General features: G+C 52.3%; 1 protein-coding gene, 3 non-coding genes and 1 pseudogene across 5 annotated transcripts in view; 1 reads left to right on the top strand and 4 right to left on the bottom strand.

The window, feature by feature from the left end:
* The window catches only part of LRRC75A (leucine rich repeat containing 75A), a 47,784-nt gene extending 41,044 nt beyond the window's left edge, over nt 1-6,740 (top strand). Inside the window, exons 3-4 of the mRNA XM_003912384.3 lie at nt 1,448-1,563; nt 5,312-6,740. Coding sequence (XP_003912433.2) covers nt 1,448-1,563; nt 5,312-5,855 — 660 coding nt within the window. The 3' untranslated portion in view covers nt 5,856-6,740. The remainder of the gene's footprint in view (nt 1-1,447; nt 1,564-5,311) is intronic.
* Nucleotides 6,741-7,730: 990 nt separating this feature from the next.
* LOC100997533 lies at nt 7,731-11,595 on the bottom strand (annotated as a pseudogene). The gene is made up of 5 exons (XR_638937.4): nt 10,336-11,595; nt 10,047-10,090; nt 9,509-9,578; nt 8,632-8,688; nt 7,731-8,390 (listed from the first exon to the last, which is right to left on the bottom strand). The product of XR_638937.4 is annotated as a putative uncharacterized protein LRRC75A-AS1, mitochondrial (transcript).
* Nucleotides 8,460-8,532, bottom strand: LOC116271149. Its single transcript, XR_004179586.1, has one exon. It is a non-coding gene; the product is annotated as a small nucleolar RNA SNORD65 (small nucleolar RNA).
* On the bottom strand, nt 9,658-9,728 carry LOC116271133. Its single transcript, XR_004179572.1, has one exon. It is a non-coding gene; the product is annotated as a small nucleolar RNA SNORD49 (small nucleolar RNA).
* LOC116271134 lies at nt 10,174-10,245 on the bottom strand. The gene has a single exon (XR_004179573.1). It is a non-coding gene; the product is annotated as a small nucleolar RNA SNORD49 (small nucleolar RNA).
* Nucleotides 11,596-12,032: the final 437 nt, after the last annotated feature.

Here is a 12,032-nt window from a genome sequence, read left to right as displayed (position 1 = left end):
AGGGCTGTACTGTAATCCCTTCACAGATGTGGCCTGGAGGCACAGAGAAGTCAAGCAGTTGTCCAAGGCCACACAGAACGGGACAAAGCCAGGACTTGAATCCCCGCAGTTTGGCCCCAGGTCTTTGCTCTTCACTACTCAGTACGCTGTTTGTCCGCTAGCAGAGGCGTGTGGGAATTGTAATGACAAAGCGGCCTACTGAGCACCCATTCTGTGCCAGGCGCCATGCTGACCACTGCGCGTGGTTAACGCGCCGGACCTCCCCACACCGAGTCGTTGGCCGCGTGTGGGTTCACATCCGAGCCCAGCGCTTGCATCCAAGCCTCAGCACTGGCCCACTGGCAAGAGCACACTGTGGCCCTCACTGCCTGGAGTGACTCATGCCCTCACCCTGTCCAGCACCAGTTTGGCTCCGGGGACTGCTGGATGGACTTTCCTAGGGATGTAGTCGGAGTCTGTAGCATCTTTCAGCTGCATCATTTAACCCAGTGTCTGCCATAACAAAAAATCACAGACTGGTGGTCTAAACAGCAGACAGTTCGTTTCTCACAGCTCTAAAGGCCAGAAATCCAAGGCTGGCTGGTGGGTTTCCTCCTGAGGCTCTCTCCTAGGTCTGTCGGCCCCTCCTCCTCCTATGACCTCCAGTGGTCATTCCTCTGCATGTCTGTGTCCTCATTTCTTCTTCTTAGGACACCAGTCATATAGGATTAGGGCCTACTCCTCTGACCTCATTTTACCTTAGTCACCTCTTTAAAGACCTTATCTCCGAATACAGCTGCATTCCAAGGTACTAGGGGTTAAGGACATCAATATGTGATTTTCAGTGGATACAGTTCAGCCTATGACACCCAGGGTTTCAAACTCAAGTGCCGATGGGCCAGACAAGAATGCCTGTGAATGAATTGGGCTGGGAAAGACTTGGCCTCTTCATTCATTTGTTCTCACTTTTGAGGGAGACACTGGTAAAAATATCTCATTTTCCTCTTTACTATGTGAAATACAAGGACATGAACATTTGTTCTTGGCCGTATCCTAGCTTCCTAGAACAAGTGCCTGGCTCCCAGTAAATGCTCAATAAATCTGCTGAGCAAGAGAATGCACAGAGCAGCCCTGGACATTGGGGAGTGGCGGGGACCATGATGAGTCCCAGCCAGGGGGTCAGCAGGCACTTGGCTCCAGCCAACTGTTGTCCAATCTCCTGGAATCCAGACTTATATACATCTGTTTTTCAATGCTAGCAACTAATTCACAAAAACTAAAACCATCCTGCAGACCTGTTTGTAGCCACTGCCATCTGCCTAGGGTGCCCACCCTAGGCCAGCAGAGCAAGGCCTCCCCCAGCTCAGCCTGGGGGAGCTGGGCTCGTACCCGGGAGACAGGAAGCCTGGGGGCTGAGACTGGTGCACCCAGCCACTCAGGGCCCCACCACCCCTGGTTGCCTCTGCAGGAAGGCGATGCGCTGGGCACCATGGAGAAGCTGTGCCGGCAGCTGACATACCACCTCAGCCCCCACTCCCAGTGGAGGCGGCACCGGGGACTGGTGAAAAGGAAGCCACAGGCTTGGTGAGTTACAGTCCCCTGGGTGGGTCTATGCCAGGCTGAGTGTGTGATACAGGGCGCCCCTCTCAGGGATGTAGGGAAGGGAAGGGCGGGAGTCATGGGGGGCGGTCACAGAAGCTGCCTGAAAGAGGTAAGATGGAAGGAGGATTCCAGGATGGGGAAACAGCTAGAGGGGGACCCTGGTCTGGTGGGTGGGAGCTGGGGAGTATGGGCCCACTGAGATGGGATGGGCAGGAGGAAGATTTGAGAAATTTCTAATTCCTGGTGTGCTAAAGTGGGCACTCCCTGCCAAGCACAGTGTTTGGCTCATGCCTGTAACCCCAGCACTTTGGGAGGCTGACGCAGGTGGATCACTTGAGGTCAGGAGTTCGAGATCAGCCTGACCAACATGGCGAAACCCTGTAAAAATTCAAAAATTAGCCAGGCGTGGTGGCATACACCTGTAATCCCAGTTTCTTAGGAGGCTGAAGCAGGAGAATCACTTGAACCAAGGAGGCGGAGGTTGCAGTGAGCAGAGATGGCGCCACTGCACTCCAGCCTGGGCAACAGAGCACTCCCTACTGAACTCCTCAGTTATCTCGGATGTCCTCAGAGGGACCCAGACCCCAGCCATGTCCCTGGTCCATACAGCAACAAGGGGGTTCAGAGTCCCTTGAAAATTGGTAGGGGTTAAGGGGCAAATAGGACACAGAACCTGTAGGCTGTGATAACACTGTAGGAAGCAAGTAGAGGGGAGCCTGGAAGGAAGGCTTCCTGGAGGAGGAAGCACACCTGTCTTTTTGCAAATGGTAGCCCAGTGGTGTGCCTTCACAAAGACTCTGGCAAGGCCTTGGTGCTGCTGTTAGCTCATCCCAGCAGGTCTCTGCAGGCTGGGGAGGGAGGGGCTGTCCCCTTCCCTCATGAAGAAGAAAGAACTCTGGTGCCTCCTTCTGTTCTGGACCCGCCCCCCACCCCCGCCCACAACCAGGAGATGGATCCTGGAGAGGCCCATTCCCAGGTGGATGAAGAGTGTAAGGCTGTCCTGGTGTTGGCCACGGGAGGGGCTCCACCTGGGTAGAGGGGACATATATGGGGATACAGCAAGACAGGGGGCCCTTGGAACTTGAAAAGCCATGAGGAGACTGAGCTGGTTCTTTAGCATTGGAAAGCTGGAAGTTTGAGCTCTGCTGGAAGGGCCTCTCCTGGTTCCCCACACACACGCATGCTCAGTCTGTTCTTCATTCGGAAGCCATGTCATGAGGTCTCATTCCCCTCGGGTGGAATCTCATGGCAGCTGAATGAAATTCAAGCATGGGCCTCTGATTTGCCCTCCTCGCCCCCTGGTCTCACCTCCCCTGCTCTCCCACCCCAGCCACACTGGCCTTCCTGCTGGTTCACAGACACACCAGGCCCTTTCCAGCCTCGGGGCCTTTGTGCCCTCTGCTGGAACCTTCAGCAAACTCTTCTGATGGCCCATGCTTGCTTTTTCATGTGTCAGTTCACACATTACCTTCTCCTGAGTAGCCACAGCCCCACGCTACTATGTCGCCCCACACTCACATGGTTTTGTGTGTGGTCTGTCTCCCCCGGTAGAGGAAGAACAGGGATTTTGTCCATCCTGTTCACCATTGTGACCCTAGTGTCTAGGATACTGCCTGGCACACAGGTGAGTTTAACAAATGTTTGTTAAAAGAACAAATGGGCCGGGCACAGTGGCTCACGCCTATAATCCCAGCACTTTGGGAGGCCGAGATGGGCGGATCACCTGAAGTAGAAAGTTCAAGACCAGCCTGGCCAACATAGTGAAACCCTGTCTCTACTAAAAATAAAAAAATTAGCTGGGCATGATAGTGCACACCTGTAATCCCAGCTACTCAGGAGGCTGAGGCAGGAGAAACACTTGAACCTGGGAGGCAGAGGTTGCAGCGAGCCAAGATCGCGCCATTGCACTCCCCTCTGGGCAAGAGTGAGACTGTCTCCAAAAAACAAAAAGCAACAAATTGGGGAGGAGATATCACTGTTGTCAATTGACTGGTTAGGATCACCCAGCTGGTAAGCGGTGGGACTGAATTCAAACCCAGCTCAGGCTGTTCACTACCACACTGCTTCCCTGGTGGAATGGCATCAATAATAGCACCAACACTTAAATCAAGCTGCACAGATGGCTGACAGCATTCCAAGCATTTAAATGTCACGCCTTGAGAGCTTTACCTTCCAGTTCCCTGGGGCTGGACCCCAGTCAGAATCAAAATGAACAAACTGTGGACAGCCTCCCAGCTTAGATCTCAAGGACGAATGTGCCCTGTGTTGCCAGGAAGTACAGGCCATGACCCTTGAGCTGCTGACAGTAGCATATGCTCTTGGAGCGGGCTGGGAGCCCCCTCCACCTCCGTCTCCTTCCCAGCACACTTAGAAATGCAGAAAATGGGGCTGGGCACCGCGGCTCACGCCTGTAATCCCAGCACTTTGGGAGGCCGAGGTGGGCTGATCACGAGGTCAGGAGACCGAGACCATCCTGGCTAACACAGTGAAACCCCGTCTCTACTAAAAATACAAAAAAAGTAGCCAGCCGTGGTGGCACACGCCTGTAGTCCCAGCTACTCGGGAGGCTGAGGCAGGAGAATTGCTTGAACCCAGGAGGCGGAGGTTGCAGTGAGCCGAAATGGTGCCACTGCACTCCAGCCTGGGTGACAGAATAAAACTCCATCTCAAAAAAGAAAAAAGAAAAAGAAATGCAGAAAATGGCCAGGCGTGTTGGCTCATGCCTGTAATCCCAACACTTTGGGAGGCCAAGATGGGTGGATTACCTGAGGTCAGGAGTTCCAGACCAGCTTGGCCAACATGGTGAAACCCTGTCTCTACTAAAAATATAAAAATTAGCCAGGCATGTTGGCAGACGCCTGTAATCCCAGCTACTCAGGAAGCTGAGGCAGGAGAATCGCTTGAGCCCGGGAGGCAGAGGGTGCAGTGAACCAAGATAGTGCCATTGTATTCCAGCCTGGGCGACAGTGAGACTGTCTCCAAAAAAAAAAAGAAAGAAAAGAAATGCGGAAAATGAACATCTCACCTCTGCACCTGGGCCTGGAGCCAGCAAACAGACAGCGGGGGTGGGGTGGGGGGTGGGGGTGTGCCGGGAAAGGCACACTTGCCTTCAGCTTGAACTGCTTGGGGTCTATCCCAAGAGCAAGCAGGAGAAGCAAGGAGTAAGGCACTCAGCCTCCAGGAGTCAGCAGCTGCCACCAGGCTCAGAGCCCCTGAGCCCTGCCCTGCCTGCTGTCTTGCCGGCTCCTCCTAGGGAATCCTTCTCGGTGGGGAAGATGGTCTTGAAAGAGGGGACTCAGGTATCCTTTGTGCCATTCATGGGAGCTGAGCTGCCACCTAAGCGTGGTAGAAGTGGGAAGCTGAGTCGAAGTGATGAATACAGCAGCAAATGTTTATTCATCACTCACCTATACAAGGCACTATTTTGCACTTATGAACTTATTTCATGTAACAGCCCAATGGTACTCTTAACTCAGTTTTTCTGGTAAGTGAGGGCAGCCATATACCTCAGGCTATGGCCAGCTGGGCCCTGACAGCTGAGATGTGCAGCAATGGCAGGGGACTGAGGTCCCTGGTTACGTCCACCTCTGCACTTGTGGCGTCCGAACCTCCAAGCGTTTCGTAAAAGCGGTCCCCAGTGTCAGAGAGCCGAGCAGAGGCTGGCACTGCAGCTTCTGGGGGAAAGGCCTGCCCCATGTGCCTGAGCCTTCCTTGTCCCTTTTCCCTTCAGCCTCAAGGCTGTCCTGGCCGGGAGCCCCCCAGACAACACAGTGGACCTGTCGGGCATCCCACTGACCTCCCGAGACCTGGAGCGGGTGACCAGCTACCTACAGCGCTGTGGGGAGCAGGTGGACAGCGTGGAGCTGGGCTTCACAGGCCTCACGGATGACATGGTCCTGCAGCTGCTGCCGGCGCTCAGCACCCTGCCCCGCCTCACCACGCTGGCACTCAATGGCAACCGGCTGACCCGGGCTGTGCTGCGCGACCTCACTGACATCCTTAAGGATCCCAGCAAGTTCCCCAATGTCACGTGGATTGACCTGGGCAACAACGTGGACATCTTCTCCTTGCCCCAGCCCTTCCTGCTCAGCCTGCGCAAGCGCTCACCAAAGCAGGGCCACCTACCCACCATCCTGGAGCTGGGTGAGGGCCCGGGTAGTGGGGAGGAGGTCCGGGAAGGGACAGTAGGCCAGGAAGACCCTGGAGGGGGCCCTGTGGCACCTGCCGAAGACCACCATGAGGGCAAGGAGACTGTAGCTGCAGCTCAGACGTGACATGGAAGTGAAGGGCCTCACCAGGGAGTCCTTGTTGGGTAGAGTGCGCAAGGGGAGGGAGCTTCTATCAGGTGGGTTAAGGATATTGCCAAAAATTGGCCTGGGCCACCCACCTACAGAAAGGCAAACCATAGCATCTGGGGAAGGGGATGTGTTAAAACTTCCCATTGGTCCTCTCCATCTGCCCCCAATCCCATTATCTGCCATTTGACTCTTAAGTCATCCCAGGCCCCAGAGAATTCTCAGCTCAGCCCATGGCCTTCCCCAAAGACTTGTGGAAATGGGCACATGGCTAGAGGTACTGGAAGCCTGAGCCATTGTGAAAACCAAGAGCTTTCCCCCAGAAAAATTAGACAGTAGGGCCCCTACCTGCATTGCATTACATTTTTCATTTAGGGGAACAAGCTCCAACCAGGTGAACGTGTCCCCACTCAAGGGAGGTGGGAATCTTTAGCAAAACTCCTGTAACTCAAGAACCTGAGGGGAAGGGGTTGGTTGCCAGAGACCCTAGTTCCATCTATGATATGGGTGGACTGAACGTGGTCTACCTCCTTATGGAGACTCAGCCCCATTTCTGAGACCCACCTTGTGATTCCAGGTATCTACCCATAGGACCAGCTATCACTATGCCCTTTAACAATCAGAGCAGCCTACGATGCCCTGTGGCAGTGCTCAGGACATGGTGCCCATGCATACAGGCATAAAGTCCTGTTCAGAAATCCCTTATCAACCTTCCCTACCCACTGCTGGCTGAAAAACTACCAGACTTCTGTGTGGGCTCTGATGTCCTTAGCATGCAGTCCAAGTGACAGGCCTGGCTTCCTTCTCGTCACTTGTCAGTATGACTTCACTGACCTAGACAGGCCACAGGAACTCTTTTCCCGTAACTCTTTTTTTTTTTTTTGAGACGGAGTCTGGCTCTGCCGCCCAGGCTGGAGTGCAGTGACCGGATCTCAGCTCACTGCAAGCTCCGCCTCCCGGGTTCACGCCATTCTCCTGCCTCAGCCTCCCCAGTAGCTGGGACTACAGGCGCCCGCCACCTCACCCGGCTAATTTTTTGTATTTTTTAGTAGAGACGGGGTTTCACCGTGTCAGCCAGGATGGTCTCGATCTCCTGACCTCATGATCCGCCCGTCTCGGCCTCCCAAAGTGCTGGGATTACAGGCTTGAGCCACCGCGCCCGGCCTCCCATAACTCTTAAGTAATCCACTAACACATTCCAGAAAACCTGCTGCAGAAGGTGGGCTTTAAAACCTTTAAAACCTAGGACCACGCCAGAGTCCAATCCCTTGGCAGATCCAGCAAGATGCCTGGGGAGAGGGAGAAACAAACTGGGGGCTCCCAAAGGAGCCTAACTTAGCAAAGGTTCTCATCTTACACCCTCCCCTTACCCAAATGCCCTCCTAGTGAAAGGGCCCTACCAGTTAAGCAATCTCTTCTAAGTAACAGGCAACCCCTAGATCTAAGAGCCAAGCGATTCTCCTGGCTCAGCCCCCCAAGTAGCTGGGAGATTGGGAGCCAATCACTCTTGAACCTTGTGGGAAAACAGTATGGGGAGTACGCTCCGACAGGCCTTGGTAAGCAAGATTCCAACACAGGAAGACAGCAAAATGGGGCCTAGAGTATGGGCCCTGCGTGCTGTTAAGGCTGTGGTTAGGAATGGTGCAGTGCTGCAGGAGCTGGAAGAAGGGCACACCAAGGAACACAGAGCAGCAGGGGCCGAAATGCTTTGAATTTCTGCCTTCAGTCTAAAGCTGTAGAATAGGGGGTTAAGAGCTTAGGCAGACCACAGGGAAGTTTACAAGCTAGAGCAAATATCTGGACTGCTAATATCTGACAATAGTAGGCGAAATTTACTTTTTCTTCAAATACACATTTTTAAGAATCGATACCCAAGACCATCCTTTATTGTAGTATTAGTTCATGGTAACTGCATGAAAAAACATTTCAGGAAGAATTTACAATTTCCGGCTTAAAGAACTTGCCCACCAACATAACCAATTTATGAAAGTCAATTCATTAAAAGGTACAGCACCCCCTGTTGGGCAGGATGGCAAGGGACAAAGCTACAACGTGGCCTATGCCTTTGGAAGCTGAGGCAGGAGGACCATCTGAGCCCAGGAGCTTGAGACCAGCCTGGGTAACACAGTGAATCTGCCTCAACAAAAAAAAATTTTAGCCAGATGTGCTGTGAGCTATAGTCCCAGCTACAAGGTGGGAGGATTGCTTAGGCCTGGGTGATTGAGGCTGCAATGAGCTGTGATTGTGCCACCACATTCCAGCCTGGGCAACACAGCAAGACTGTCTCAAAAAAAAAAAAAAAAACCAAAAAAACTCAAGAATGTAATGAATGATACCCAATGTGCCTTTTCTAGAAAAAGTTGCCAAATATATCTCTTGGATCTGCTGAGCATGTCCTCTGATACACAAAGCAATCATGTTTCTACACCCAATGTTGATGCTGGTTAAAGTTTTCATAATCCAAACTGACGGCAGCTACTGGTCCTTGGGATTGACATCCTCTGGGAATATAACCTGCAAAGAAACTACATTTCAATCTCACTTTCTGCACCAACTGACAGTCAACCGCAGGGTAAGAGATATCTTCAGAAAACCGTAGGTTCACCACTACACAATCTGCCGGTAATTCCAGCTATTTTGGGTGATTTCATCATTTGATATCTTTTTTTCAAGAAGATTCTTTTTTTTAAGAAGATCAGCTGTTTATTCATTCCACTATTGGGTTGAGGGGGTCATTAGCCAGCTCAAGGCTTACCTTCTTTTGGGCTAAGATGCTGCCGCCAGCTCTATAACGGCACTCTGTTCTCAAAACCTGGGGGAATGGAGAAGGTGCATACATCTTAGAGACTGCAGAGCAGGAGAGGCATTTCTGATGACAGCGTCAATTAATGACTTTACAAATTTAAGTCCATCCTAACAAAAGCCCCTTAAGACCTTATTAGAGGTAATTTTTGTAAATTATTGAGGACTACAAATCTTAATTAGCTTCTCAGGGAGTTGTAATTTTTTCTTTTTTCTTTTTTGGGATGGAGTCTTGCTGTTGCCCAGGCTGGAGTGCAGTAGCACAATCTCAACTCACTACAACCTCCACCTCCCGGGTTCAAGCGATTCTCCTGGCTCAGCCCCCCAAGCAGCTGGGATTACAAGTACACGCCACCACACCCGGTTAATTTTTGTATTTTTGGTAGAGACGGGGTTTCACCATGTTGACCAGCCAGGCTGGTCTTCAACTCCTGACCTCAGGTGATCCACCCACCTCAGCCTCCCAAAGTGATGGGATTATAGATGGGATTATAGGCCACCGTGCCCAGCCAGCCTCAGGGAGTTGCAATCTACGTTTCAGTCACATCACTTTAAACTTCACAGAGCTTACTTTTCCTTTTCATATCTGAGGAAAACTACATCTCAGCAGACAGGTAATTTGCCCAAGACTAAACAGCCAAGAGGTAAATAGAGTAGCCCCTCTTTCTAGCTATTCCACCCTGGCTCCAATGCCACCGGAAACCAAAATCGGTATCTCTGGGATAGGCTACACTGTTACAAGGTATCAGGTTAACCAAATTCAATTGCCAACATTCCACCTGACAGCTAGGCATGGTCAGCCACTAGCCTCCCCATAGAGCAAGGCTTACCTTGTGGCAGGCTCCTTGCTCCAATACTCAGCTGCCAAACATGCTGCTGCTATCTTCACGAATTTGCAACCTAGGTGAATATAGCAATTAGGTCACCGTTCAGACAAGTTTTACTCCTGGGAACCAGCAAGTGGTGAAGACTTAACTGCAATCAGACAGGAGTAGTTTTCGTCAGTTATCGCTTCTGACGGCACTTCCTATTAGTGATTTCATCAGAGCAGTCAAGCACCTCACAACTCTCCAGTACTGCTCGAGATCTAGACCCTACCTGAAAAATCTAACGCTGCCACTGGAGACATTTCTTAACGAAGGAGTTTGCTTCTGCCTATCGCTTTGCTTTAAATGCAGTTCTAGGTTAGGAATGTGGGCAGCCATCTCCAGTTTCTATTTCAGTTCCATCATATGCAATGATTTGACACATTACCCTCAAGTGTATAAAACACCTAAACGTAGAAAACTGTCAAAACGCCAATTTCCGTGCATTCAAGATGACAAAACTACGTTGCATGTTTAAACCCTACCCCAGAGGGCCTCTTACCTCATGGCTACCCCGTCTTCAGCACTCTGCGGTGGGCAGGCAATCTGAAAGAGGGAGTGAAGGACAGGAATTCAGGGCAGGTTCTGGCAGTTATGGTCAACTAAGTTGTAGAGGTTTCAGCGACTGCGGTCAGATAGACGTTAAACGTCGTCAGTTATCGCTTCTGACGGCACTTCCTATTACAAGGATCATCAGGACAGTCGAGTAAGTCTTCCAGTAATCCCGTTACAATCTTACCGACGTACACCGCCCTCGGGGTACCCCAAACTGCAAGCCGACACCAACTTACCCAGTTCTCTCGGGTTTGCACACTCCCCACGGCGGGCCGGAGAACCGGGTCCCGGCCTTCGCAGACTCCAGGCTCTGGTAGATGTGGCCCTACCACAAAAGGGTAATCCACGAGCCTCATCCACGGCAGCCGGATTCAGCCCCCCGCTGCCCTGCCAGGCTGTCCAACACCGGGCCGAAGGCCACGCGAGCGCAGGAGCCGGGGAGCCACGCCATCTCAACAGCTGCCCTCTGCCCTCTAGCCAGGCTTCCCGGGAACATCTCCCCAGAGACCGCAGAAGCTCGAGCTCTTATTTGCTCTTGCCCCCAGCTACCACTCCCAGATTCGCGGAGACCCTACCTCCATAACAACGGGAATGAAAAGGTCACAACTTATGCGCTCCAGGCCCTTAAGGAGTCGGGATATCCTATTCGTCACAAAAGGAGGGGGACGCTGGCAAAGACTCATGGGAACTTTCCGCCAAGTAGCGATGCAGACCGGCGCGCAACCCAGGGTTCCCCCTCCTGTTGAGCCTATGGTCTCTTCCACAGCCCCAGGAATTGTGGGTCACAACACGCGGGCGAGTTCCAGGGCGCCTGCGCGAGGGCTGGAGCGCGCGTTTGGGCCCCGCCTCTGCCACGCCTTAGGTGGGTGGTTTAGGGCCAATTACTCATTCTCTGTGAGCTTCCGATTGGTCATCCAGAAGACGGAGACACCGGCGCCCCGGAAGATCACATAAGATAACACACGTGAAACCCTGCAGAACCGTGGCACACAGCAACCATTCATCCTAGTATCTTCTCCTGAACTATTCAGCATCGCCAAATACTTTCCCCACAGCACCATATCCACGGGGCCTCTCAAACCCCTGCGCACTGGCCACCCTCATTACTCCTTCAGCACGACCTTTAGGGAACGAGCTGACGTCTTATCTGGATCCACGTCCATCCTCTGTTCGCCTCTGGGGTAAAGCTCTGCCCACCTTCTTTCCTCATTCCTTGGGGCCTCATCCACCTATGCCCCTGTCTCACTTTCCATGGAAAACTCTCTCTCTACTGAAGCTTTCCTTTCAGCCTATGAACATACTCACCTGTCTCCTTGAAAAATAATGCATGCAACCACGTTTTGCACACACACGTTATACCAAGGGAGCGAAATTCATTTTGACTGCAAGAAACTGGGAAGGCAATCATAACACCTTTTGAGCTGGCCTCAGAAATAAGTGTAGGGTTTTTTGTTGTTGTTAGTTTTTGTGGGCTTTTTTTTTTTTTTTGAGACGGAATTTCCTGTTGCCCAGGCTGGAGTGCAATGGCGCGATATCCGCTCACCGCAACCTCTGCCTCCCGGGTTCAAGTGATTCTCCTGCCTCAGCCTCCCGAGTGGCTGGGATTACAGGCATGTGCCACCACGCCCGGCTAGTTTTGTATATTTAGTAGAGACGTGGTTTCTCCATGTTGGTCAGGCTGGTCTCGAACTCCTGACCTCAGGTGATCTGTCCGCCTCGGCCTCCCAAAATGCTGGGATTACAGGTGCCTGGCAAGAGTAGGGTTTTAATGGAGGAGGGGGCTTCCAGCAAGAGCCAGGTCAAGGGATCAAGCACGAGGTCCCTCGGCCTGCCTGTATTTGGGGAGAGTGCTAAGGAGGGAGGGGCAACAGAGGTGGAGGGGAGGAGGTGTCTGGAAATGGGGGTCTCGGGGCCTCTCAGGCCTTCAGAGCAC

Source organism: Papio anubis, chromosome 17 (assembly GCF_008728515.1).
Source record: "Papio anubis isolate 15944 chromosome 17, Panubis1.0, whole genome shotgun sequence".
NCBI classification, from domain to species: domain Eukaryota; kingdom Metazoa; phylum Chordata; class Mammalia; order Primates; family Cercopithecidae; genus Papio; species Papio anubis.
The sequence above is the reverse complement of the archived record's forward strand: the minus strand, read 5'-3'. Positions and strand labels throughout refer to the sequence as shown.